The sequence below is a fragment of the Polyodon spathula genome, chromosome 11, assembly GCF_017654505.1.
Source record: "Polyodon spathula isolate WHYD16114869_AA chromosome 11, ASM1765450v1, whole genome shotgun sequence".
NCBI classification, from domain to species: Eukaryota; Metazoa; Chordata; class Actinopteri; order Acipenseriformes; family Polyodontidae; genus Polyodon; species Polyodon spathula.
Genome location: NC_054544.1, coordinates 42,536,583 through 42,564,199, shown reverse-complemented (window position 1 = coordinate 42,564,199; position 27,617 = coordinate 42,536,583). Strand labels below are relative to the sequence as shown.

General features: G+C 42.1%; 1 protein-coding gene across 2 annotated transcripts; it reads left to right on the top strand.

Annotated features, from left to right (window-relative positions):
• The first annotated feature begins 236 nt into the window (after positions 1 to 236).
• On the top strand, positions 237 to 26,637 carry LOC121322681. 2 transcript variants are annotated; one of them, XM_041262882.1, is made up of 15 exons: positions 237 to 358; positions 2,738 to 3,251; positions 5,172 to 5,570; positions 7,723 to 7,842; positions 12,914 to 13,797; positions 15,388 to 15,548; positions 16,324 to 16,473; positions 16,665 to 16,794; positions 18,226 to 18,300; positions 18,931 to 19,020; positions 20,321 to 20,472; positions 22,865 to 23,029; positions 23,554 to 23,627; positions 24,106 to 24,210; positions 25,252 to 26,637. In XM_041262882.1, the coding sequence occupies exons 2-15, from the start codon at positions 2,765 to 2,767 to the stop codon at positions 25,443 to 25,445; spliced, it is 3,186 nt and encodes a 1,061-aa protein (XP_041118816.1). In that variant the 5' UTR covers positions 237 to 358; positions 2,738 to 2,764; the 3' UTR covers positions 25,446 to 26,637. The 2 variants fall into 2 exon arrangements, with proteins under 2 accessions (XP_041118816.1, XP_041118815.1); XM_041262881.1 differs by having other exon boundaries at positions 5,169 to 5,570.
• The last annotated feature ends 980 nt before the right edge of the window (positions 26,638 to 27,617 follow it).

Below are 27,617 nucleotides of genomic sequence, written 5' to 3'. Positions count from 1 at the left end.
AATTATTTTGTTATCTGGATTTACTTTAAGTCCATTTGTTTTGAACTTAGATTGAAATTCTAAATTGAAAGAGATTGCAGACAGGTGTGAAGTCTGAGGGGTGCTTTTATTGTTCTGCTTCAGTCCCAGCGGCATGCCTGTCTTTGTTAGCTGGCAGAGAGTCAGCAGTACAGGCAGGGGCAGATCTCTGTGTCTCTTTCTTATAAGGATCACTTTTCTTTGTTTCTGTATTTTTTGTGACTGATCCAGACTCACCAGGGTAGACCTCTGTGAATCTCCTCTGTACCTGTCTGAAAACGGGTTTCTTCCACAAGGTTCTAACAAAGACAGAGTTTTCAGGACTGGGAGAAAGTTTCAGGTGAGTTCAGCACCTCCACACTTGAGGAGATATCTTTCAGTATTTATATGTATCACTAGTCAGGCATATTAACAGATAAGATTGATAGTAAAACTGTTTTACATCATGCTTGCTATAGAAATGAATTTCAAGGTTATTAAACAACTACAGCTGAATTTCTGTATTGTGACCTCCCAAAGGAAGTAAGAGAAATGTATGTGTGTGTGTGTGTTTTATTTTTAAACTGAGAGACTGACAATCTGGTCTAATTGTGAGCTGGACCCAAAATATTTTATAATCCTTTTTTTTTTAAAACTTTAAACTTTTAAACTCTGTTTTTTAGAAAATGTGGTTACTAGATCAGATTTAGCAAGGTAGCATAACAAATCTGTTTTTAAAGTATGAGCTTATAATTGTATATGCATTATGTTCAGATACGATATGGGATAGACATAGATGGGTTAATTATAGATTAAATACATTGCATAATGCAAGAGAAAAATAGGGCCTTATGCAATGAATGTAAATGGTGGGAAATACACAGCAACATTAACATTGCAGTCTAAATATCAAATAGTGGTCTTTAGTCTGTGCCATTTAATGTGTTCTAACTGAGAGGTTAACTGTGGCACCTCAGCACCATTAATTATATCAAATATATATTTTTAATCACAGTGTGCATGAAGTTGTTTTCTTTGGAAATAAACAGTAATAATTACACATTCTGATGCGTACTGTACCTTCAGTACCATTACAAAATAGCACAAGTTTAGCTGAAAGTGGATGGATTGACAAGATTGAAAAAGCATTAAATTACTAAGAACTATCCATTTACAACCATTTGGGGATTTTGCTAGGTTTGAAATACTGTACCACACTGTTGGTTAAGACTTCCCACACTGGGATGTTCTGCATTGCCAGCTGTAACCATGATATTTTCTATAGCTTGAGCTAACACTTGCACACAGCATGGTTACACTGAGCCCCATCAACTACACTGCTACCCATCAACTAGACATGATTTTTGGGACATTTCTATATGCTGTAGTATACAGGGTATCCTGACCAGTAGATATTGTTGTGGGCGTATTCTGGAGCTGAAGTAGAGTTTGCATTTTATTTAATTTACTGTGTTCTGATATAATCTATGTAATTGTGACCACATGTGACCACATGTAATTTTGTGACCACCTTTTGATCATTTTCATGTTTGTAAGATATGTGGGCTTGGTGGTCACTGAATGTTTTTAGAAATTGTATGAAAAATGCCTTTTTTATGACAATAATTGACATTACACTAGGTTAAAGAAGGCTCTAGTTTTGCTTGCCTTGGTTTCCAGGAAGTCTGTTACTGTTTTACATTCTTTGGCTCAAAGCATGCTGCTGGCTGAAAGAATGTCAGTCAATAGGGTTGATTGGTTATTGACAGAAAAGAAACCAATAAGAGGTGGGGACAATATTATCCCCCTAGGTAAAAAGACCCAGAAAGTCCAAGATAGACTAAAAACATGGCTTGCAAAGAGCGATTTATTTAACCTAGTGTAGTACAGATATCATGTTCTAAAACACATGTTTCAAAACTGCACATTTGAGGCCTATATAATGAATGGATGTGCCTGGCAGAGAACATTTACGGAACTATTTTGTTAGCTACAATTACTTTAAGCTTTGATGGGGGTTGAGATCCATTGTGTGACCTAGATGGCTAAACATTAGGTCAAGTTCTGCAAACCACTGTAACAAGTTTTTCGTTGTGTTTGGGTGCATGGTCAACATAGAATGTATACACCCTGGGCAGAAACACATTATCCAGAATCCTCAGTGAGCAGAATTCACCTTCAGACTGTGATATTTACAAAGAAGGAGTGCTAAGTTCCCCACCCACATAGATTTGTTGCTTGCATACTTAGCAGAGATTATTGATTAGCATCTAACATGATGTCTCTTTTCCCCCATATTGGTTGACTACATCTTGAGATCTGCTTCTCCAAAAGGTCAGGCAGCTCCACAACATCACTGTTGCTAGGGTATGAATTACCAGTGGGGAACTGCAGTTTTTCAAACTTACAAAAACTTTCCATAAATGATTTCACAGAATCATTAAGAGTGCCTTGAAGGCAATACCTGGCAGAATATTTTTTCAGTGACATAAGTTTTCAACAAGCAGCAACTCGATGAAGACCACAGCTAAATAGTTTGTGGCTGGATTAGCTAAAGGATTCCTTCACAGGAAGGATGTATGATGGCTCTAGCTGTGCCAGTACAAAGAGTCTCTGGCTGTTTGCCTCTCCACGACCCAGAGACAGGGTCTCCCTGTCTTCACCCCCTCCACCAGGCTCTCTTATTTATTTATTTTATTTTATTATTCCAGAAAGTAAAATTAATTATGTTGTGTTCAAGGTGTCTCGACAGGTGAAGACAGGAACCATGGAGGTGAATGCTGCCACTTCTCGCTCTAGCCAGCCCCCCTCTCTGCCATCCAAACCCAAGCCTCAGCCTCCCCCCAAACCACAACTCCGAGGGACCATGGTACGCAGGATCACTGAGGTCCTCTGGAAGGGCTGCATGGTTGACCAGGAGCATCAAACACACTCTCTCCCAGGGGAGGATAGAGGTGACTCACACAGGCAGAGTGAAGTGCATAGGACCAAACATCTGTCTGTACCCACTCCATATGGGCAGCTTCTCACTGTGGCTAAGAACCGTTTTAGTACTGGAGTTACTGGGTCTCCCCACGCAGAGGATGCTGGGATTTCTGGAGGCCAGAGGAAGCGTCTCCCGGTCCCCAAACCCAGACTGAGAAAGAGACCCCAGCAATCAGAGAGCAGTGAGCCTCAAAACACTGTCAATGAGAATAGAGATTCAGCCAGAATGGCTTCTTCAAGCTACAAAACTGTGGAATCCACTTCTCCAGGTACAGATCTCAGACTTCGGCTGACTGTAGTGTTTGAATGATGGACATGTGGCTGAGTGGCTATGGCAAAGTGATAATTAGTGTGCAGGTGTAGAGCAGGTGCAGTACAGTAGTCCAACAATGAAAAGACAGACAACAAAGTACAGGTGAAATAGGTTCTGTTTATTTTAATCCAGGGGTCTGATGACCAAACAGAAAACAAGCATGAGGACTGGCAATACACAACAATGTGTATTGCACAGGAAATTATGAAGGGTTGCAGTTCTGTAAACAATAATCCAAATGAACACCAAACACAAACACGGTCACCTCTCCCAGTGAGTGCTGTCCGGGCTTAGTACTGGCCGTGGGCGACAGCTCTGGATTGTGTTAGCCATCTAGTCTAACAAAAAAGGCAAACCATTTTAGACAGACAGACAAATCAAACAAAACGATCACGGTTAGTTTCACAAGACAGGTCCTTTCAGTCTTAGCGTAACCATCGCAAGGAACAGATCACATCACTATTACGTTTATATATCGTCAACCATGACCCCTTGGTTAATAAATGCAACCGCTCCTCCAATCCGCGGATGCCACACCGTTTCCCTTCCGGGTCATTGATTTAGTGTAATGTAGCTCCGCTCCTTTCTAGATGGCCGACTTCCGCCAAACCCCGGGAATGAATTGTTGTTCCCTTTACACAGCGCTCTGGCAGGTCAGGAAGGAGATCTAACACCAAGAATCGTTTGATCTCTGTCACATAGGCATAATGGTTTAATGAGGCCTTTCACCTATGGAAGCCTGGCATTAAATCCAGTTTAGTGAAGTGACATTGATACACGTTTTCCGCTTCTACAAGTTCCTGTGGGGTACATTTGCACAGGTCTTTTTCCGAGCCTTTTCAGACAGTGAAACTTCGGCCTCAGAACATATCTGAATATGGCTGTGGCTCTGCAATAGGTTAGCCAGACTTCTCTGGTGTTGTACAAGGCCTGTTCTGTGCTACCACATCGATTGCATAATGGAAAAGTATAATAGTCTCAATTTAGCCCTCACTTGACATGAAATCACAAAGCCGTCACACATTTTTGACACAATGAGCTGCCAAAAGAGGCCCAAAATGCCTGAATGTTTGCCATTACTTTTCGATCACTCAGCCAATAATAATTCAGACCAAATCAGCATTCAATTTCTGAACTGTTTCCTTCACTCGTCTGTGTACTATGTCATTTTAGTTTTTGTGAATGTTTGTACTGTAATGCCTCATGGCTGTAAGCTGTACCCCGATGTATTGCTCTGTTGGGGGGGGTCAGAGGGTTCTGTCTATATACCAGTCAAATCCATGGCATTTCAGAGGGACCACCAATCATGCAAAATTTTGTTTTTTGTGATTTAGACACCTGTCTACTGGAGGTTATGAACACCTTCAAACCACGAACCACCAAATTAAAATCACTTTTGAGAACCCTGAATGTCTCGTGGTAAAAGCATAGCCGAGCAGGGGGGGGGGGGTGGGGGGGTGGGGGTGGGTGTATACAGTGGGGAGTCCGACCAGACACACTCAACGGCCAGTCTTTCCTGGACCCCTAAGGAAGCGTTGCACGTAACCGAGACCGCGAGGACTCAATCCCTCCGTTTGGGCTGTCCCTGACAAAGTTTCTAGTAACTCGAGTTCCAGCAAAGAGGCAATTGGCTTGGTTGTGGGATTGTAGGACGTAATTGAATATTCTAAGTTGGGGAGAAAATTGGGAGGAAAATAATTGGCATTTCACCAAATTAAAAAAAAAAAAAGGTAACCACTCTAAATAAAAAAAATATATATATAAACCTTTGATCACTGCCAACCTGGATTGGAGTTAAAAGGCTTATTCTCCCATTGCCAAGCCATTGATCCACCCAATGATTTTGTGCTGATGTGTCCTTATTGTGTGCCAGTAGCTTCAGCCAGGAACTCCAGGGATGTGAAGGACCATCGGAAAGACAGCAGACTGAAGGAGGAGGATGAAGTCCAGGCAGAGTGCCCGCCGTGCTGCCCGTGTCTGTGCCACCTTCGGAGGTGCTCGGGAGGTCATGAGGAGGCGAGTCAAACTATAAACCTCAGAGAGGGAGATGGGGACCATGCCTCCTCCAAAGAGTTAGAGACTCCAGGGTTTGGCAGCGCTACTCTGGACCCCAAAGTGAACTCCAGTGAACGCTTCTCGACTCCTCAGGCCAGCCCCTCTGAGTGGCTCTTCCACACAGATAAGAAGGCTGCAGGTGCAATGGAGTATGAGTCTGTATTGCTTCCTCACAGCCGTCCCCTTCCCAAGAAACCACTCTGGCTCCCCGCTAGCCCAAGTAAGGAAAGTTTTCTACTGCAACTACAAGGTGGTGGGGAGTAACGTATTACAAGTCATGCATCACTGTAATCTGATTACATTTTTCAATAATGTGTAACTATGGCTTCTTTTTCAGACAGGTAATGAAGTGTGGTAATGGATTATATTTTATGTGAAAAAATTGCATATTTACTGTTAGTTACATTTAATAAATTGATCTGAATCTTCAAGGAACATTTTGAGCTGCCGGCTGATCAAACCAGAAAAAATATCTCTGTAAAATGTGAACCGTGCATGACTCTAACTAGGTACATTTTTTTCAAAGTAATAAGTTACATTAACTTTGGTTCAAGTAAATATAATGGATTACATTTTAAAAGTAACTTCACCAACACTGCAACTACACTGCTCCCTTGTTTTTTCACCATTCGAGAATTCATGACTTTGGTTAATTCATGATTAGGTCATGTCTGGAATACATTTTACACAAACTTTAACAGTAAATTGTGCATGTACTGTACTTTGCTGTATAAGGGTCCTTCATTATCTCACTGTTTCATTATCTCACTATTCTTATGTGAAAGACAGATAGCCAAATACTGAGGTAGCAGTGTATAAGAAAATAGGGTTTACACATTTAGACAAACACAAAATCGAAATCATCTCAAACAAAGTGCAATTAAAATATAATTTATAAAACATCAACACATCTCAAAATAACCTAATGACAGCCTGTGTCACGGTAAGTTTCTTTTGAACTGTTATACCTAATACTGTGTTATACCACATGATCTCATTCCTAACCAGCGAGGACATGACTAGATATCATTTCCACAGCTGTTAAAAATACAGACACCCCAAAGCTTTGAAAAACTACAGACTGTGGGTTACCTAGCAACAAATAGCAGTCTGCTTAGAAAAAATTGCAGAGGTAAACTACAAAAGGCTGGGAAGCCAAACTAAAGGTATGTTTGCAAATAAATATTAAACATGTATATTCCTAAATGAATGCCTATCACACATATGGTAAGCAACAAGCAGAGAAGCAACTTTTAAAATGGCTCAGGTACTTTAAATATCATTTTGATATAATTGGCCAGAAAGCATCTCAAATACTGTAGATCCTTGAGACGCTAAAGACCCAACTTGAAATCAATCAGCAGCCAGGACAAGGACGATCTGAGAGGGGTCTTCCTCTCCTTCATAGATGTCCTTATGTTCTTATGGTACCACCGAGGGAAACAAGCTACTATATGGGCCGGTCAACTTCATTATTGCAGTTAATCCTAATCAGTGTAGCCTAACTAGCCTGGGGCTGAGTGAATTACTCTTATAACTAATATTAGCTCCCTCACATCCATCAGAATGAGCTCTGAAGGAATTCACTGCATAGCTCACTACTGTGTTCACTGACAAGCCAAAGCATGATTTCCAGACAAGACAGGAAAGACAAGCCAGTGCAGCAGCTTTCTGTGGGGCTTGTTTTGTTGCTGTGGTTTCCTATAGGGTTGGCATGACTTCTTGGGATTGGTTTGAGTGCTAACTGCTCTTTAGAATTAAGGATAAATAATAATAACCTCTAAAAAAAGTGGTGTATGTCACAATATTCAATGTTTGTTCACAACCACAGTAAAAAGAATCTAGAATCTTCAGTACAGTGCTCTGTAAGCAGTTTGTAGATATACTGTACAGCATATGGCTTAGTTTGAGATTACAAGTTTTATCACACAAGGACGGCCTTATAACACAGTTATTACTGTTACTTTATATTATCCTCATGTATGTGTTCAAAGTATCATTAAGATATGTCCCATCCACAGTCTTATGCATTATGTATTTCATTTGTACTGTATCATGTAAAACCTTCCATGGTATTGACATATTTTCTTTTAGAAATGCATTTATACATGTAGGGCATTTCCAGAACCACAAATAACGCAAGAGAAGAAAATAAATATTTTTAATATTATGGAAACTCCTCAGTCAAAATTAAACATGACTCAAGCTGGCTGCCATATTGTGGTCAGTAATGTTTGTTTTTTGTTTGTTGTGATGTGTTATGATTCTCAGCATTTCTTGCAGTGATAGTGACCTACTGGGGAGCCATTCATGTTTCTGACAGACTGTACCTTGTTGCTGCATCTCTAATATGTGTCTGTGCCGATTTGTAGGAGGAGAGAAGGAGCCCAGTAGCTCTGAGGGAGTGTACATGGAGATAGATGAGACCTCATTTGACAATGGGCTACAAACTCCAGCTACCTTGACTACGGCACAGCCAATCAATAACAAAGGTGGGAGCCTCCAATCAAATTGTGACAAAATATGGTAGGAGTGTTCTTTTACACAAGTTATTAAGACTATGGGAATATAATGATGTATACCAGAAATAATAAATGCCAAATGGTCCTTTATCAAAAATATCAATGTTGCTGTAAAAGAAGCACTCAGAAAGGATAAAATTATTATGGTGCTGACAGTTTCAGAATCTCACAGAGCTTTATTTAACGTAAATTGTAGCAAATAAAATAATTCCATGAATCTCACCTGCTTTGCACTTCTATCAGCTACATAGGTCTCACATGTGCAGAAGGTTATTACCATAACCCTGGTTCCCTGAAAAGAATGACAGCCATTACTGAATGGGAAGAGCCTCTCTGACCCATCAATCACTGAGCATATATTAAAAAGCTGCCCTATCAGGGCCCTGCTGTGAGGAGGAAGTCCCTCACACCTCCTGCTGAAGAGGGTCGTTCTCACAGTAGCATATCTCCATTTTCGAAATCGAAGGTCAGCTGGGGACATGACCTCGAAGGGTAACGGTTGTTATTCTTTTCAGGGAACCAGGGTTATGGTAACAACCTAACATTCCCTTTCGAGTGGAATGACAACCATTACCAAAGTTGTCGTGGCTCCAGATTGTTGACAGTACAGCCTCACGGCGATAGCCTCAGAGCCCACATGATGCCTAAGGACATGCTGCCTGCAATACCCTAGAGAGCCCATGAAGTCGCTTGGCCCCTGGTAGAATGGGCCGTAATGTCCCCCGGCATAGGGAAGTCCGTCTGTTCATACGTCAAGCGTATGGCATCTGACACCCAGTACGCTAGATGTTGCTTCGACAGGACTTGACTTCTAGAGCGGGACCCATAGCAGACAGACTGTCTCCAGGATGCTGTCCTATCCAGATAACAGCGCAGATCCTGGACCGGGCAAAGTGTGTGCTGTCTATGGTCCTTTTCCCTGACTCATGCGGGGGAGGTCTGAAAGCTTCCAAAACCACTGGTTGGTTGATATGAAATTAGTTCTTAATGTTGCGCTCGAGTCATTACCAGTGAAAGCCATACATGTGTCATCGATGGACAGTGCATGAAGCTCACTTACTCTTCTGGCAGACGTAATGGCTAATAAAAATGCCACTTTGAGGGAAACAAGGACTAGCTCTGCTGAGGCCATGGGCTCAAATGGGGGACCCATAAGAACCCCCAGCACCAGCTCCAGGTCCCACTTAGGGACCATGCTTTTCATTGGAGGACGGAGCCTCTGAGCCCCTTTAAGAAATTGCAGTGCCAGGAAGTGTGCCCCAGGGGAGTCAATTTTATCGTGGCACACCGATATTGCTGCCAAGTAGACCTTCAGAGTGGATGCAGATTTTCCCGCATCAAACAGGTGTTGTAAGAAGGTTAAAATTGTCTCAGTAGGGCAGGTCACAGGATCATGACCCTTAGAAATGCACCAGTCTTGGAAAACCTTCCATTTATATGAGTACTGGGCTCTAGTGCTCGGCGCTCTAGCAGACTGTAGTGTCTCTACCATTGCATCTGGCAAACTTCGTCTGGATAGACGGCTCCGTTCAACGGCCAGACCCAGAGTTGGAGCTGGGCTGGGTCTCATGCCATAATAACCCCTCCGCTTGGCTCAGGAGGTCCTTGAGGAGCGGGAGTTGCCGTGGTTGACCCGACAACATGTCAGAGAGAACAAACCAGGGGCGCCTCAGCCATCTGGGTGCAACCAACAAAACCTGTGCTCTCTCCACCCTGATCCGCTCTAGTGTCAGGGGTAATAACGGTAGTGGAGGGAACACATATAAGAGTCCTTGTGGCCAGCTTGTCTACTCCCAGGGGGGCGCCGTCTCTCTCCATAGAGAACCATAAGGGGCAATGAGTGGACTTGGCTGTGGCGAAGAGGTCGACTTGTGCAGTACGAAACCTCTCCCAAATCTGTTTCACAACCTGAGGGTGCAGTCTCCACTCCGAGCTGTCTGGAGCTCCTCTGGACAGGAGGACTGCTGCCCTTTTGTCCTTACCGGGGAGATGAACCGCCCTGATGGAACGCAAGTTTCTGTGCATCCAAGACAGGAGTCTGGAGCTGCGTGTTGAAGGCCCAGCGAGCGCAGGCTGTCTTGGTGGTTTATATAGGCTACCACTGTCGTGGAACACTGTGGACTGAGACGGTATGAAGTTGCTCTTCCATTGATGCATGGAGAGCCTTAACTTCCTAACATGATCTATGACCTGCCTGGTTTGCACCTCGTCACCTGCTTTGGAACACGCACAAACTAATCAATCGTCCAGGTAGTTCAAGATCCGAATACCCCGCAGCCTGAGTGGAGCCTGTGCTGCATCCATGCACTTGGAAAAGGTGCGGGGCGCCAGCGAGAGGCCAGACGGGAACACGTAGAATTCATACGTGTTGCCTTGAAAGGAGAAGCGTAGATATTTTCTGTGCATGGGACGGATCGGGACACCGAAGTAGGCATCTTGCAGGTTGATCGATGTGAACCAGTCGCCCGGCTGGACGGACTGGAGGATACGCTGTGCTGTCAACATGTTGAACTTCCTTTGTTTGCGGAACATGTTGAGGACCCTGAGGTCCAGAATAGGTTGGAAACCGCCGTCCCTCTTGGGCTCCAGGAATTACCTGGAGTAGAAGCCGCTGAGTGCATCGCTTGGGTTTACCAAGCGGACAGCGTACTTCTGTTGAAGATTGGCAATCTCCTGTTGAAGGAGAATCGTGCATGCCGGTTCGACAGGATAAAGAGCACACCCTTGAAGGGTGGAGGGCCTAAGTGGGATTGTAGTGTGTAACCGTGTGTCACATTCGTTAGCACTCAGGAGTCCTTACTGCAGCATTGCCATGGGTCGTGTCCAGCGGTCAGTCCGGTTGTGAGGGGGGAAGCTGGCAGCTGGAGCCCTCAGAGATGGCCTCCCTTGGGCTTGGGAGGGGGCACATCTTTTTTAGGCCCCGTCCTCGGTCTCCAGCTGGAGAACCGGTTACCCCTGGCTGATTGTTTGTTTGGACTGAGGTGGAGGGCGGCGTTCAGGCCCAGTTGCCCCAGCAGGCTGGGAAGGCCACCTAGGGTGCTGGCGATAGGCAGGAAGGCGCAAAAACTTTGAAACGACCTCCGTGGCCTTGTGGGACCTCTCAAGGTTCACATCAATGTTCGCTCTGAATGTCTACCCCGTTGTTATAGATGCATCCAGCAATGTAACCTTTTCTGTCTACGTCCTTGGCTTGGGTCAGCCAAAGATGTCGGCGAGCGGCCACCAGCGCTAGCTGTGACTTGGTAGTGCACCAATATGGACCTGGCGTTTGGTGCTCTTACTGACAACACTGCTGAAGCATATGCCTTCTTAAACATGGTGTCTGTTGTCCTACATGGCTTAGACGGGCAGGTAGGGTCTTTATCTCTCTGGTGAAGGTGGACCCTTGCACCATTACCGTGACCATGTCCCCAGTGGGAGGGAACATTCCCAGGCCAGCTTCTTGGGCTCCGGTGGTGTGCAGCAGGGACTCTGTTGTTCTGGAGCCAGAGGGAGCAAGGTGGCTCCATGAAGAGCAAACCAGCTCCAGAAAGTCCTAACAAAGAGGATGGGCATGTTGTGGGTGCCCTTTTTGTTCTCCTTTCCCTCCTGTTCCGCAGGCCAGGGAACACCAGTGGCAGCAGCTGTGCGCTGCATCAGGGCCTGGAACTCCTACCTCTGAGATGTATCCATTTGGTGTGGTATGGAGACCACCGCTGTGGCCTGCCCGACCAAAGTGGCGGGGTCGGACATGTCCGACCTCAAAGCCATAAAAGACAGCTCACCAGGGCTTGGGGGTCTATGTGGGGCCGGGGACGGAGAGCGGGAGTGGGGATGCTGGGGCTGCCCAGTAGCAAGGGGCAGTCTACCCTAAGCCTGTAACAGGGTCTCCAGCATGGTCTGCTGGGCTCTCACTGTCTGAGCCAGCTGCTCATAGTGTCACTTCGCAGAGCTTTGGCATTTCTCCGGCTACTCAGAATGGGAGCATCTGCGCCGACGAGGGGAAGGGGAGCGGTATCTCCACGGCGATCGCCTACCTCCTGGTGAGCGCCCACTTGAGCGGTGCCGCCTGGGGGTAGGGGAAGGTGAACCAGAGGTATGGAGGAGCTCTCTACTCACAGTGGTAGCAGGGTTCCATAAGCCCTTTGGGAAGGACCCTGGACCATGGATCTCATTCTTGCCTGCCCTAAGGAATGGGAATCCGCTGGGGAGAGGGCTGTCCTCCTGCGTTTGGTTCTCCTAGAGAACCGTTGACAGGGAGAGCAGTCCATGTCTCCTGCCCGTGCCCTGGCCGCGTGATCTGGCCCGAGGCACCGAACACAAATGGTGTGCCCATCCTGCTTCGGGAGCTTGGCTGCACACTGGTCACACTGGTGAAAACCAGCGGAGGACACTGCCAAGCTCGCTGACGTGGTGCAGGGTTGTCGGTGCCGAGCAATATGCTTTGGTGCCGAGCTGTCAGCATCGTTGACCGTAGTCAGGCACCGAGTAATCGGTGTTGGTGTCGGAGCCGAGGTGGACGCACTAATCAGTTGTTCTAGCCAAGTCAATTGGGTCAGAGAGGCTCTTCCCATTCGGTAATGGTTGTCATTCCACTTGAAAGGGAACACAATTTATCACAAGCAAGTATTTTTCATTTGAAACCATGATAGCTGGTTTTCAGTTGCCATGCCTTTTTATCAGTGTATCTGTTATACTTGCACTTCCTGGGTCCACAGCAGGGTCTTCTGGGTCAAAGTATGTTACTGGTTAAATGCATGTCAGTCAATAGGGAAAGCAACTGATTGGTTAATGACAGGAAAGAAACCTTTAAACGGGAGCAAATGCAACACTAACTGCAAGCATGGCTTGCAAGCAGAGATTTATTTTAACGAGTATAGTACCGTATATGTTTTAAAATAAAATGTGTTTCTTTCAAAATGTGTGAGACCTATATAATGAATGAAAAAGCACAACCCGTACAATTTATGGAACTATTTTGTTAACGATAATCAATGTAAGGAGGAGGAAAGCACAGAGCGCAGATCACTTCTAAATGTAAATGTGCTCTGGCTCTCTTCAGGGTATCAGAACTCCGTCAAGAACTCCTTGCAAACCAAAAAGCAACCACCCACAGCCAGTGGCTCTAAAAGAAAAGAGCTGAAACCTCCCTCATCAGCTCCTGAGGACCCTCTAAAATACCTGCCTCATTGGGACAAGAACAAATCACAGAGTAGAGGAAAAGGTGTCCCATCACGGTGTGCCTCTAGCAGTCAGTTGAAGGACAAAGTTGTAGCCGAACTGAGGGAGAGGTTCCCTGGGGGAGACTCGGGGGAGGTGGGGGGCGAAGTCAGGAAGATGAAAAAAAACTGGAAGCCTTCTTTGCTCTCTTATGAGGCGCTGGTGGGTTTCATTGGTTGGAAACGATCATCCACAGAGGATGGCACAAGGATATCACCCATACAGAACAGGAAAACGCAGCCTCCCGCTGACAACTTTATGGAAATCCATTTCCGGGATTCCAGAAAGCAGGAATGTGCCGAGGAAGGAAGCGTCATGGAGGGGGAGGAGGCGCCCTCAACTGATGTCATCATGACATCACCCAACAAGGTGAAGAAGACCAAGCTGCAGAACCTGAGTTCAGAGGAAAACCAGGCACAGAGTTATGACTCAAGACCTCGGGCAAATAGAGCGACGCGAGAGTGCCTCCCAGAACATGCAGGGATGACTACACAAGAGAAGAGAGAAAGGGCCTCACAGGATGAGCTTGATGAAACAGACCACTGTCCTTCAGGGAAACCCAATCCGGGCCAGAAGAATGAGGAAACAGGGTCCTCTCTTGATCAGGTCAGCAGGAGAATCCCCAACAGTCACAGGTCCTTGAAGCCGTATTGGCAGGAGCTCAGTGTGGTCCAAGAGAGTGGCATTCTGCCCCAGCTCAAGAAACAGGAGGTTCTGCTGCAAGAGGTATGGGAGAACAGACAAGACTAACCATTTATAGTTTTTTTTTCAGCAATTAACCCCTACACTTGGTGTGCCAAACCCAATTAAAGTTGGGAAGGGTGGTGAAGATTTGCTATATATTTATTTAGTTGATTTTAAGATCATCTTATATTGGTTTTGTATAAAGCATATCGTCACTGCAAACACCTAGAAATCTATAATCTTTTTTTTTTCATACCATGAGGTGCAGCATGCTTAGTTTAATATAAATCTGAGTTGCTTTGTTTTCTTCTGCTGTTTTATTCTCTGCCGGAGATAAAACCCCTGCAAAGGGGAGATAGTGGAGGCAGTCGTACGTATGTTACACTGTTCATCAAATATAGTAAAACCTGTCTAATCCAGCCCCTCTGCTTTCTGTAGAATTTGGCACAATTTTTGGGTCCTGACCAAATCCCTATTGAAATGAATGGTGATCCCCTCTAAAATCCCGAACCTATCTATTCTGGCATCGGGCATTTTGTAGGTCTTGTCTGCCTAAAATCAATGTAAATCCGACTGTGCCGTCCAGCACACGGTTATGTGATTTTTTTTATAAAGTTTAAAACCAGTGTAAAAAAAATTCAAACAAAAGGAAGACCTTGCGTATTTATACTCGCATGTCCCCCAGCGCCGTGCTAAATTACACCGTTAATGTCTAAACTTCCACACAGCAAGCTCTCTACATTGTGCTTATCAAAAAAGCTGAAAGTTTACCAAAACAAAAAGAGCCAAGTGAAAAAACCCAAATCGCAAGGCAAACCGTTTCCGACATTCTGAAAAGAAAAGATGCCGAATTGAAAGCAACATGGAGTAAATCCGAATCCCAGCAGAAAGAGCCGGAATCCTGCCTGAATTTTATCTTTGTTAGATATTAGATTTCTATAGTAACTCTGTAATCCAGCACACTGTCTAGTCCTCTCCCAATTGACGTTGGTTTTACTGTATCTGCAGAACCGCTTACCCAGTAATTATGAAACTTGGTATTACCATTATTTACTTCAAGCTATTGAGAACAGCAAATTGTAGAGATATTCAGGGATGTCTGTTTTTACATGTGTCTATCTGTATGCCACACTTACATTCTGGTAGTAACATTATTAGCTGAAGTTATTGAGAATATTGGATTTTGGGAATGTAGGGGGTGGGGGGGGGGCAATGTTAGTATCATCAATCTGTCTGTATATCACACTTACATGTTTGCGTTAATCTAGAGAATTGTGATGGAATATTGCATTGCTAATTCCTATTCTGTAATACTGTTGATGTACAACCAAGGTCTTTTTTTGTTGTTGTTTTAAATTGTAAAGAAAAATGAGCCACCTAGAGGTTCTTCATGGGATTTTTTCCAAATATAGTTGACGTGATTTTTTTAGAAAAAAGTTTCCCTGGCAATTGACCAGTAACCAGCAGTACTGTAGAAGGTTTCCATTGAAACCACTGATGTCATGGTCATCAATTCTTTCATCACAGCCATGGCGGGGGATGTATGTTATTGACATGCTTCTTTTAGTAATGTTTTCTTTAAAGCTGTGTGAGGGATGGTTCTGTTTCATGTCTGCCTGTTCTCTGCCTCAGAGTATGTACGAGGTTGTGACCACAGAGCACTCTTACCTCAGCAGCCTAACAGTGGCTGTGGTTCACTTCATGGACTCCCCAGAGCTCAGCAGCGCCCTTGGCCCTCGTGACAAGAAATCACTTTTCTCTAGCATTGGAAAGATCAAGGAAATCAGCAAAAAGTAAGACTTACAACACTCCGTATTAGATCATTAATTTGAGATTACCTGAAATAGATTACACTAAAATTAAAAATTAAGCAGAATCAAGCAGATTATAGATATATTAATTTAAGCTTACTGAAAAAGAATGGTCCCGGTACTGTGAATAACAACTTGTGATATGATTGCTTAAAACAATCTATTTGATTCAGGCTCTGGAAACTACCTACCAGGAGCATCAGTTTCATTTTCAAACTTTCTCTGTTCAAGTTCAGTTTTCCAGACCTCTTGTCAAAATCGCTGGCAGTATGTTTTAGAACTAAAGTAGATACTACACACCGAGAAGCAGCTTTGTCTGGGAATTCTCATTGCTTTACATGTGTGGATGATATTTTAGTCTCATGGTTTCAGATTTTACTGTTTCTTTATACAATGTGAAACTGAAACCTTCTATTTATCTGTAGGGCAGGTACAGCACAGTAAGGTGAGAACACAATCTTCTAAAAATATTTGAAGAACTGGAGACTGACACCTCGTCTGTATATATTGGGCACCTCTGTCATTAAGACTTTTACACTCTGAAATGAGTAAGACTTACTGTAATGGAGAATTATTATGAGGTATAATAACACAGTTCTTTAGGATACTGACAAAACACTTCTAGGATGTTTTGGTTGTGCTGCAAGCACCGAATTGCAAGTCCTCCAGTGGTCTGTAGAGAAGGTGGATATCATCGCCGCCTTCTTGTCTGGTAGTCTAGTTCAGGAGGTTAAAATATATCATCTCTTCTTTCTAGCTTCTTGGAGGACCTGAAGGAGAAGATGTATGGTAACCTCTTCTATGACATCTGTAATGTCATTTACTACCATTCCAAGAACCACTTCTCAGCCTACATAGATTACATCCGCAATATGCCATACCAGGAGCTGACCCTGCACAATCTCGGGTAGGACAACTTCACTGAAGACATGATTTGTTAGCAAAGGAGCTCTAGTTCCCAATGTCTAAAGCATGGAAAACCAACTTTCCAAACCTATGAAAAAGGGAGGGACACACAGAACATAGCATTCCTCCTGGCCCGCGAGGGACACAGAGATTGTATCTCTCACTCGCCTGTATTTGTTTCCCTCATATCAGAAAGGAGAAAGGCCAGGTTGTTGAGATACTGTCCCGGCTGCAGGAGGACCCCAGGTGTAACCGTTTGCCTCTGAAATCCTTCCTGGTCCTGCCCTTTCAGAGGATCACACGTCTCAAGATCCTGGTGGAGGTACGTCTGGACCTGACTCTTACAGAACTCCGATTTAGTTATCCTTTCAGAAGCCTGGGCCTGGCCTTTGACGAAAAATACATCTATGCTTTCACAGTTCACGTGTCACTGCTGTGTGATATGTGATACACAGGGCCTCATTCCCAGTTTCACATCACTGTCGTGTTTTTTGGTTGGATTACTCATGGGCTTCGCATCATTGTGATTCAATTAGCTGTCAGTATTCATTTCTATTCAGAAAACAGAAAAACAGATGGAATTATGTCACATTCTCCTTGCCTGTTTTTCACTTGTTTTGAGGAGCTTTTAGCAGGACTGTAGGCTAGCCTATATAGGAGCAGGTGGCTTTTTATGGATTCTGTAATTTAAAGTGTACTGTGGCAAAGTGGTTGATAGTGTGCAGGTGCAGGTGATTAAAGAACAGACAGACAATTGTAATCCAGGTGCAAAGGTTTGTTTTTATTTATTTTATGTCCAGTGCCTTACGGTGAAACAAACAGTAAATAATAATGCAGGCAAGTAATAGAGCGGCGAGTATTACTTACGTTATAATCCCCTGGTTGGTCCCAAAATAACAGTCCTGTTATTTTATCCCCACATTAAACACAAAACACATACACAGTTTGTTGTGATACAAGTGCAGTGCTGTTCCGGGTTTGTGCTGGCCTCAGCTCTGGAACATGTTAGCTGTCTAGTGAATACAAACAAACAAGTAGATAGAACAAAACACAGGTCCTTCTGGGTCACTTATTAATAACCAAAACGAAGGAACAGACAACATTGCTTCGACTTCTATTTATACCGTCACTCATGACCCCTTGGTAAACGACTGGAGCCGCTCCTCCAATTCGCGGCTGCCGCATCATTTCCCTTCTGGAAAGTGTATCGAAGTTCTATCTCTTTTTACATGACCGACTTCCTTTTAACCCTCGGAACGAAGTATCAGGCCAAGTAGTCCAGAGTACTCTGTCCCCATTACTTAGCGCCCTCACAGGTTGAGAGGGAGATTTACCTCCAGAATCATTATCTTTCTGTTACATATACCCATAAATGTTCACTGCACGTTGACTTGGCGCAGAGACGACTATACAAGCTTATCTACTTGACTTTGTAGATCAGTGTACAGCCTGATAGCCTACATCACATAGTTTTGGGAATGCACTTGACAATTCATCTCATTGTTAGGGCTGTTCCATTTCATATGAGCATACTTTTTCATTCTAAAAAAAAGGAAAGTGTATAGTGAATTAAGCGAATTAACTAATGGGAGAAACAGAATAATTATTTGTTTTATTTTATCCAAGCGAATTGAAATATACAGTAGTGTCTCCTACATCTGCTGTGTTTATTTCCTCTTAACTTCCATTTTCCTGGTTTCTGTGATTGAAATTGGAACAAATATAAATAAATAGTTATTTTCTTAAATTCCAGACCATTTTGAAAAGAACAGAGCAGGGGTCTGAAGGAGAGAAATCTGCAGAGAGAGCAATGAAGGCGATATCAAAGGTACGGTAGGGTTGGGGCTGGGGCTGGGGCTGGGCTGGGCTGGGCTGGGGTACCTAGGGCTTTAGCTCAGGATTGGTGAGCAGACACAAAACTGGGCACTACTCTCAAAGCTTTGAATCATGCATTATTTAAAGAAATTAAGTGTGACATTAATACAACTGTTGTTAAATTAACCAACAACATTCTAATGAATAAAACACTTAATTTAATCCAATAAAAATGCTTTAAATCCAGTTTAATTAATTATTCATTTAAAAATCTATATTTTTGTGGTGGATATCTAAAATTGTATTTCGAATTTCCAATTGAAAATATAATGGCACCTAGAGATATCAAAATACAATACACATGACCACAATGCCAGAAGCAGCTACACTACACCGGGGAAAAGGGTTAAGGAAAACAACGGAAGTTTTGAAATATCACAGGTGTGTTTTCTTTAATAAAGCTTTGATTAACTGGGGACAGTTCATAATTTGATCATTTACTTTTACTTTCTTTGGTTGTTTTTTTATTGATTACCTGTGTTTGATTGGTATTTATATCATGGTATAATGTCAAGCTTTAGTCTAGAATTTGATGTCCTGTATTAGGGGGGGTCTGTGCTGGCTAACAGAGGTGTTGTTGCAGGTTGTTGAAGACTGTAACAGGGAGGTGGGGAATATGAAACAGATGGAGGAACTGGTCCACATTGCAAACAAAACTGAGTTTGAGTGCAAGGTTAGTTTTTATTTTCGTTCATATTTGTGTCACGGTAAAATATATATAGATATATGCATATCTCTTTACAGAATGAACAAACTGCACAGGGGTTAATGATTATAATGGGGTATATTCATGTTATCTAAAATCTAACTGCAATATAATGTATATGTAATTTAAAACATTCAAATATTGACTAGTGTAACTGTATTCCACTCTGTGTACTGTACTTAAATGTATTCCACTCTGTGTAGAGTATTAACTGTATTCCACTCTGTGTAGAGTATTAACTGTATTCCACACTGTGTAGAGTATTAACTGTATTCCACTCTGTATAGAGTATTAACTGTATTCCACTCTGTGTGCTGTACTTAAATGTATTCCACTCTGTGTAGAGTATTAACTGTATTCCACTCTGTGTAGAGTATTAACTGTATTCCACTCTGTGTAGAGTATTAACTGTATTCCACTCTGTGTACTGTATTAACTGTATTCCACTCTGTGTACTGTATTAACTGTATTCCACTCTGTGTACTGTATTAACTGTATTCCTCTGTGTACTGTATTAACTGTATTCCACTCTGTGTACTGTACTTAAATGTATTCCACTCTGTGTAGAGTATTAATTGTATTCCACTCTGTGTAGAGTATTAACTGTATTCCTCTCTGTACTGTATTAACTGTATTCCACTCTGTGTACTGTACTTAAATGTATTCTACTCTGTGTACTGTATTAACTGTATTCCACTCTGTGTGGAGTATTAACTGTATTCCACTCTGTGTACTGTACTTAAATGTATTCCACTCTGTGTAGAGTATTAATTGTATTCCACTCTGTGTAGAGTATTAACTGTATTCCACTCTGTGTAGAGTATTAACTGTATTCCACTCTGTGTACAGTACTTAAATGTATTCTACTCTGTGTACTGTATTAACTGTATTCCACTCTGTGTAGAGTATTAACAGTATTCCTCTGTGTACTGTACTTAACTGTATTCCACTCTGTGTAGTGTATTAACTGTATTCCACTCTGTGTAGAGTATTAACTGTATTCCACTCTGTGTACTGTATTAAATGTATTCCACTCTGTGTAGAGTATTAACTGTATTCCACTCTGTGTAGAGTATTAACTGTATTCCACTCTGTGTACTGTATTAACTGTATTCCACTCTGTGTAGAGTATTAACTGTATTCCACTCTGTGTACTGTATTAACTGTATTCCACTCTGTGTAGTGTATTAACTGTATTCCACTCTGTGTACTGTATTAACTGTATTCCACTCTGTGTACTGTATTAACTGTATTCCACTCTGTGTAGAGTATTGCTCTGGTCTCATCTTCCCGCTGGCTAGTGAAACAGGGGGACCTGACCGAGCGCACTGACAAGGAGAACATCTTTGGCCAGAAGAAGAGCTCCCCTGTCTATCTGTTTCTCTTCAATGATCTGCTGCTGATCACCGCCAGGAAGGGGTCAGTGCCTTTGTTAAACTAAAGCTAGTGCAGTACTACGAGTGTGTGTGATTAGGGTTCTCAGTGCTTATTGAGAACCCTGGGCTGTGATGTGGAGGTCAGTGGGGCTGAGTAACTCATTAGAGTATTTTATCTTGTCTTCGTTTGTTTATTGCTTTTTGTAAGGACAAGCTTCTGGTTATGAGGATAAAAACAAGAAACTAAGGGCTGTATTCTGATTACAGAGCAACGCCGCTCGCCCCCGATTCTGTGGCGCAGAAATGGAGCAGAGATGTAAAAAAAAAAACAAACCCACTGCGCTTAAATGGTATTTTGAAGACATGTCCTGCGCCGTTATATAGCGCCTGCCCTATTGCCACGGGTCGGGATAAATTTCGGGGTCTGTTATCATTAACATAGTCGCCAATCAGGAACTTTAAGAACTGAACACACTATAAAAAGCAAAGCAGTCTTAACTAACAACTGCGTTCGCTTGGACTGTCTGACATAGAAAGAGGAAATCAAAGAAAGATAAAAAGAACCTACGATGAAAGAAATTAACAATATTATTTGTAAATTAGTAATAAACAAATATATGAATAAAAAAAAATACTATTTTGCAGTTCAATGGAGTACTACGTGTATTTTCACGAGGACTGTAGCAATTTATTTTCATGGCAATTATTACAAGTGAAAATATTTACGTACAGTATATGGAGAGCAGCACAACTGGAGTGTCACTTCTGTATGTGTTTGTCTGTCCTTTCTTTCCCTGTTTGTTGCTAGTGGTGTGTGTCATGTGCAACTTTAAACGAGCTAACTGCTATGTAAACTTAACACAGTGTTTTTGCTTTGTTTCTGTGATTGAAATAAGTCAGTACTATCGGCTGACGTGAAACAAGATATCGGTTTCGCTACCTGATAATGTATGAGCTTAACTAGTTTGAAACATTATACCGAATTAGAAAATGAACCGGAGATTTCCTTTAAACTGAATGGTCAAGGAACTCTAATGTTTTCAAACTATATTTAATCACTGTTCCAAATCAACCCTCGTGTATTTTACCTTTCGCCAGCTTGTTGAAAGAAAGTCTCTGTTCTTGTAGTGCACACGCCCTCTGAAATTTGACTGTCAATGGAAAATATTCTGCTTCCTTGGTGTCCTATCTATTTATTTAAATTTAGTACAGCAAATAACGATAAAAACATAATAATAATAATCGAGAAAGTGGTTTCTGTCAGTGGCAATACAATAACAACAAGTATAGCAACTAGTCTCCGTTTTGAACGTCGAGTTGAAATCAAACAGCTGCACGCAGTCCGATTAGTTTCAGCAACTTTATTTAAGCATCACAGTAACAATTTAAATACTTCGCATCTCTTGTAAAGCCAGGAGGAGGCTTTCACTTTATGAACACACACTGTGAACAAGTAACTGAACAAACAGCGCGGTCAGGATTAACACACACTGCAGATAACTAGATTATTTTTAATTACTAAAACTTTTTTATTTAATTTGTTTTGCTAATAAATGTTGGGACCTATCGGTATCTTAAATACTGAAACATACACAAAAGTACGAACATGCACTCAAATGCAAATTATAATAATACAGAAAGTTAGCTGTACTTGTATTCTTTACCGAGGGGACGGTGGCGTTTCGGCTCTGGGAAACATTCCATGAGAATTCAAGCCCTGGTTATATTGAAACTAGATGTAATGCATTACCATCTCAGAGGGAACGTGATGCGGCACTGCAGGTCTCGCTAGAAAATGAATCAGGGGCTGCTACTGGTAGACAGATCAGGGAGGGTAGTCAGTATTTTACATGTAGCAATGTCGATGGCATAACATAGTGTAGCTTGTATAATTATTACACATGATAAATGATTGCCCTACGTGCCTCTACCTCTTCTATTAATATAGCAACCTCTTGTGTCGTGAAGCATGGTTTATCTCTCGGTGAATTATCTACTTGGTATTAGCTGTTTTTTTTCTTGATCTATGCTACTGCCGCTCAACATGATCACCAATTACATTCAAAACGCATTATGTCTCTTAAAGGACTGTGGTGTGGCCCTGATTGGATAGCAGATTCCCCAACCGATTCAGCAGCATCGATTGGCTGGGCGTTGTCACTGTGCCACTAAACGCGCTTGCGCTGTGTTTTTACTTTGATCAGAATCGTACTTTTGAAGACGCCTTACTGGGAAGATGCGTTTGACTTTAACCACTGCGTCTCATGCTATTATCTGAGGTTAAGGGCATTTTTCTTGTTAATCAAGTCTTTGTAGCATTGACTTGAATTGTTTTTAAACAATGTATACTCTGAGTAACTAGAACATGCTTGTAGCAGTGAGGTGTTTCCTGTGGACTGACAGGTTTACTGTCAGTGGCCTGTTCTCCCTCTCAGATTGGATCGATTTGTGGTCCAGGACCATGCCCACCGCTCCCTCATTGAGATCAGCGACGGGGCAGAGGAAGACCTGGATACAGAGACGGAGAACACCTTCCTCTTGGTGCTACTGAAGAACCACCGCAGCACCACTTCACAGCGCCTGCTCAAGGCTGCCACAGAGTGAGCACACGAGAACATAAGAAATAGAAATGTGTGAACACCAGGGACTGCCCCCTCCTAGTGCTCTGTGATCCTCAGGGCAGGCCGCTATATAATGTCTGCAGTACGTTGCACTGATTCAATTGAACAGTACAGCGTTTGTAGATCATTGGTTTTGAATGACACAGTTATATTCTATGCATTTATTATGAGTTTCTCTACATTTAAGAATGGATCTCTTGTCTCCAATTAGGAAAGCATTATTACATATCAAAACATTCCCCCCTTTTCTGCTGGGGACAGTTGATTCCACTCAGTGCTTAACAGTGGGATGAATCCATTCAGGTGTCCTAATGGGTGTGCCTGACATGTATGAGGTTAATTAGGCTCATACAAAATCTGGAAATCTGTGGGTCTCTAGGTCACTGAGGTTCCAATGTATTACCTTGTGAAAATGTGGGTTAGCATGCAAATTGCAGTTTATAAAAGGATTATCCAAGTGCAATGCGCTCCTGGCACTAACCCTGCCTGCTTTCTTGTTTCAGAGCTGAGAAGAACAGCTGGATTGAAGCCTTGACCCCCAAGAAGGGCGATGGTGTTGAGGTTTATGAAGAATGGGGTTAGTTCATTGAGATGTCTGTTGGATTGGGGGTGGTTGGAATAATTGTTTCTGGGATGTGGGGATTAGTTAGTTGACTTTGTTTGCCCTGGACTTCACATTAAGGAAGTTCTGCTTGTTGTTTTATTACAGCCCTGTACCAGATTGAAAGTCAGATTATTTCTGTGTTCTCCATGTCAGCGCGGTTGACATCACCTAATTTAAAAAATCATACCTGAGGCCCCTCTTAGAATTCCATTCAACTGCAAAGTCTATTCAGAACTGTGACATCACAATTGGCCTCATACCTCAGAATCTCTGGTATTCTCTTCATCAGCCTTTGACAATGGTCTAAATAAAGGTTTGACTTTTGAATTGCAGATTAAGGTAACACAATGTGGCTATCTGAATGAATAAACAATAAAAAGGTAACTAACCAGCAATGCTTTTAGATACTGAAGTAGTAAGTCTGTAATAATGTGCCTGTATTCTCTCTCAGACTGTCCGCAGGTGGAGTGCACAGTTGGCTACACAGCACAGCAGCCTGGCGAGTTGAGTTTGGAACCTGATGATGTCATTAATGTGATCCAGAAAACTCCTGATGGTAAGAAGAACTACATGTGCCTTAAAGCGTTTTATTTATAGTTTGTATTTATTGTTGGCTTCCGATATAATGTTTTTCTAAACAGTATCGTTGGAGGCGACTAAAACAGGGTTTTGATTGGTTGATTACCATTACCTGACTTTATTGCTTCAGCAGTACCAGTGCCACTATGGTAAAATGGTTAGCGCTGGTTAGAACTGAGAGCCAGGGTCAAAGCTGGACTGGTACAGCACCAGAGAAGCGGTGTTAAATCTCCACTGCAGCGCCACTGACGTCATGTTTATAGATTCACACATATGTACTGGTAGCATTTTACAAACTAAAATGTCCTAGTTTATGAGAGAAACATGTCACTGTCACATAGGGTTACCACCTGCCCCTGCTTTCCCTGAATAATCCTGGTTTGAGGAAGGTGCCCCAGGATTTCAATATGCCTTCCCGGGACACTAAAACATCCTGGGTTGTAATATTACAATATTCACATCCATGTAGATTACTAGAGAAATACGACAATGCCAGTACCTTAAATTGAGTACAAGGTAGATAAATTGCAATAGATGCACAATATTGGCTGTCAATACTATAGTAGTAATATTATCAATGTTACCTATTGGATGACTGTAGAATTTCTACAGAGTTTAAACTTTTAACAACCACCATTCTGTTCAGATCTCCTGTTTTTTTTTTGTACCTCTGAGGTGGTAACCCTACTGTCATATCTTCAGCTTCTTATATGCCCAGGCCTACCAAAAAATGTAAAGTTTCTGCTGGGTTGTGGTGCAGGGGTGGGGCATTTATCTGTGTACCCCTGAATTGACAGTCACCAGTTTTCAAAATAGGCAAGCAAGTTTACTGAGCAAGATTGCCAAATGTGCAGTGATGCGCTGAATGTAATCAATTTATTATGAATCTGTAACAATGGTGTGGATATTTTCTTAATTTGTTCTTTGCTAGATTTGTAAAAAAAACATAATTTAAAGGTAACCATTATAACACCTTGTCAGAGTTTTTGTCTTACCTGTGCGTGTTGTCTACCTGTAGGCTGGCTGGAAGGGCGGAGGCTGGGGGATGGAGAGAGGGGCTGGTTTCCACGGTGCTTCGTCAAGGAGATCAGCAATGAACATGTGCAACGGAGGAACCTGCGGCAGAGACACAGAGTCCTGCAGACCGCCAATAAACTAGTGAGCCGCCGCACCTCCTCCCGGGACTGCCGAGTCTCCACCTGCTTCAGATAGAGCACTGCCCCCTTACACCTTGGGGAGGCTAAGTGTAATGAGGTCAGGATCTACAGCGCAAGGAACACAAATACTGGATGTGACTAATACATGTTTGGGATTACTCTAGGTGATGGAACTGAACTGTTTAAATACCCTTGAAATAATTTAAGATGAGTGCTGCTGAACAGTAGGTGAAAACAATATTTCCAATGCTACAATGATCTTAATTCTTAAAACGCCTAATCTATTTTCTGACCTTTTTCCAGTAATGTTAAGGTCATGGGAGGCACGATTCAGCATGGTTTAGATAATTAAAACAGACCCAGCAATTTCTAGTTTAGGACATTCCTTTTCCTAAAAAAGCTCACAAAAATGAATTTTGTAAAACTTTCCTTGCAGTGCTGCAATTAGTCTCAAATTCTAGTTTTAAAGAACCACCATTCATTTCTATCAACTGGGATTTAAAAGAAAATGTTTTAGTGCTCTGATCTGATTTAGTGTTTGAATCACAAGAATAATTTATTAGAGCCAGATCTGTGGTATGAAATAGAGCTTAATGCAAGTTTTCTTTATATAGAAACTTGTGTTTGAGTCAAGGGTATACTATTGTGTGGGTGTTCCAAAGTGTATTTGTTTTTCATATTTCAATTTGTAGCAGGGAAGTCTTGCGACTCACATAGCTTTGAATTCAGAACTTCCCACATCGACATTAATCTTTAATCTGTTAAACAACAATGAATTACTAAGTAAAACCTACATCATAAGTAAATGGTTAATTTTACAGTATCTGTATAAACATGATTGCCTTGTGCAATCTCTATAGCATAGACGGAAAAGGATGTTTGATAGGATGTTTTCTATTTTTGTATCCTTACTGAGTTGCTGGTCGTCTCAGTGTCTTAATACTACAATGCATAAGATTTCTTACTGTTTGTCATTTTTGTATTTTGACGTTTTGCTTAAAATCATGTTTTGCTGTTTATCGCCCAGCACAAAAATGACAGTGCTCCTTTACAAACCTGCAGATGGCAGGCAGAGTTAAGAGGTCATGCTTTTTGTGCTCTGCCTGCGGATACACTTCTATGCAATTTCAGTGTGATCGACTGCTTGGCGTGAACTGCAGCAGAAAAAACAACGATTCTGCAGACATCAGTGGAATTGCTCTTGCATTTACACATACACACACACACACACACACACACACACACACACACACGTATATATATATATATATATATATATATATATATATATATATATATATATATATATCTCCAATCACTGCTTCTGCTGGGTTTTGTAGGTTTTTGGAGATGTTTTTTTAATTGATTTTTTATTTTATTTTTATTGATCAATAGACACATACTGCTAAATATTTTTACATTTTCATAAACAAAAAACCTATGATACTTATCACTTGACTAATTTATCACATGAAATAAAATTTGCTTAAAGTTTCTAGGCTTTTAAGGGGCAAATCGTAGGCATTATAAGCAGACCCACATCAATAAGGGATGCCTTACAATAAAGGAGTGCTGTCATTGTTACATACATAGCTGTTCACAAATTATTGTTCAAGGATGAAATTTGGCCCTAATATTAACCTTACTGGTCAGAATTGCAGGGGTCACCCAAGATGGCAGCCAGTCTGTTTAAATAGAGAATAGAAAAATGTGATTGAACAAAATATGAGGGACAGACATAAAGAAGGGAAAGAGAGGATGTGACAGGATTTTTGTCAGTGGAGTATAAATGTAATATTTTCCAGTTTAAAGAGGCTATATCTAATTGACAAGGTGGAAATCAAAAAGCACTTCAACAGTGCAAGTTAAACCCTACATGTCACGTGCACACTTTTTTCATATAATTTTACTAGAAAACGGCATCAGAGGAGAGAGTGAATGGGTTTGATAACTGAACCTTCAAAGAATATTTCTATCTGCAGCCTGACCAAACTCTATGTGAATTGTGCCTGATAAACTATTTGTACTGTAACTAGTTCAAAAAATAGTAAGTTACTTTAATTAGCTACAATGCTGCAGAAAACAGCTGTAAGCATCATTTATCATTTTGTATCAAGTTATCATTTTGTATGAAGGGCAGTGTGAATTTACAGATTTCTGGTATTTTTAATTTTTTAGGCCACTCATTGTCACTCATCCTTTTCTCACTGAACGATAATCAGATGAG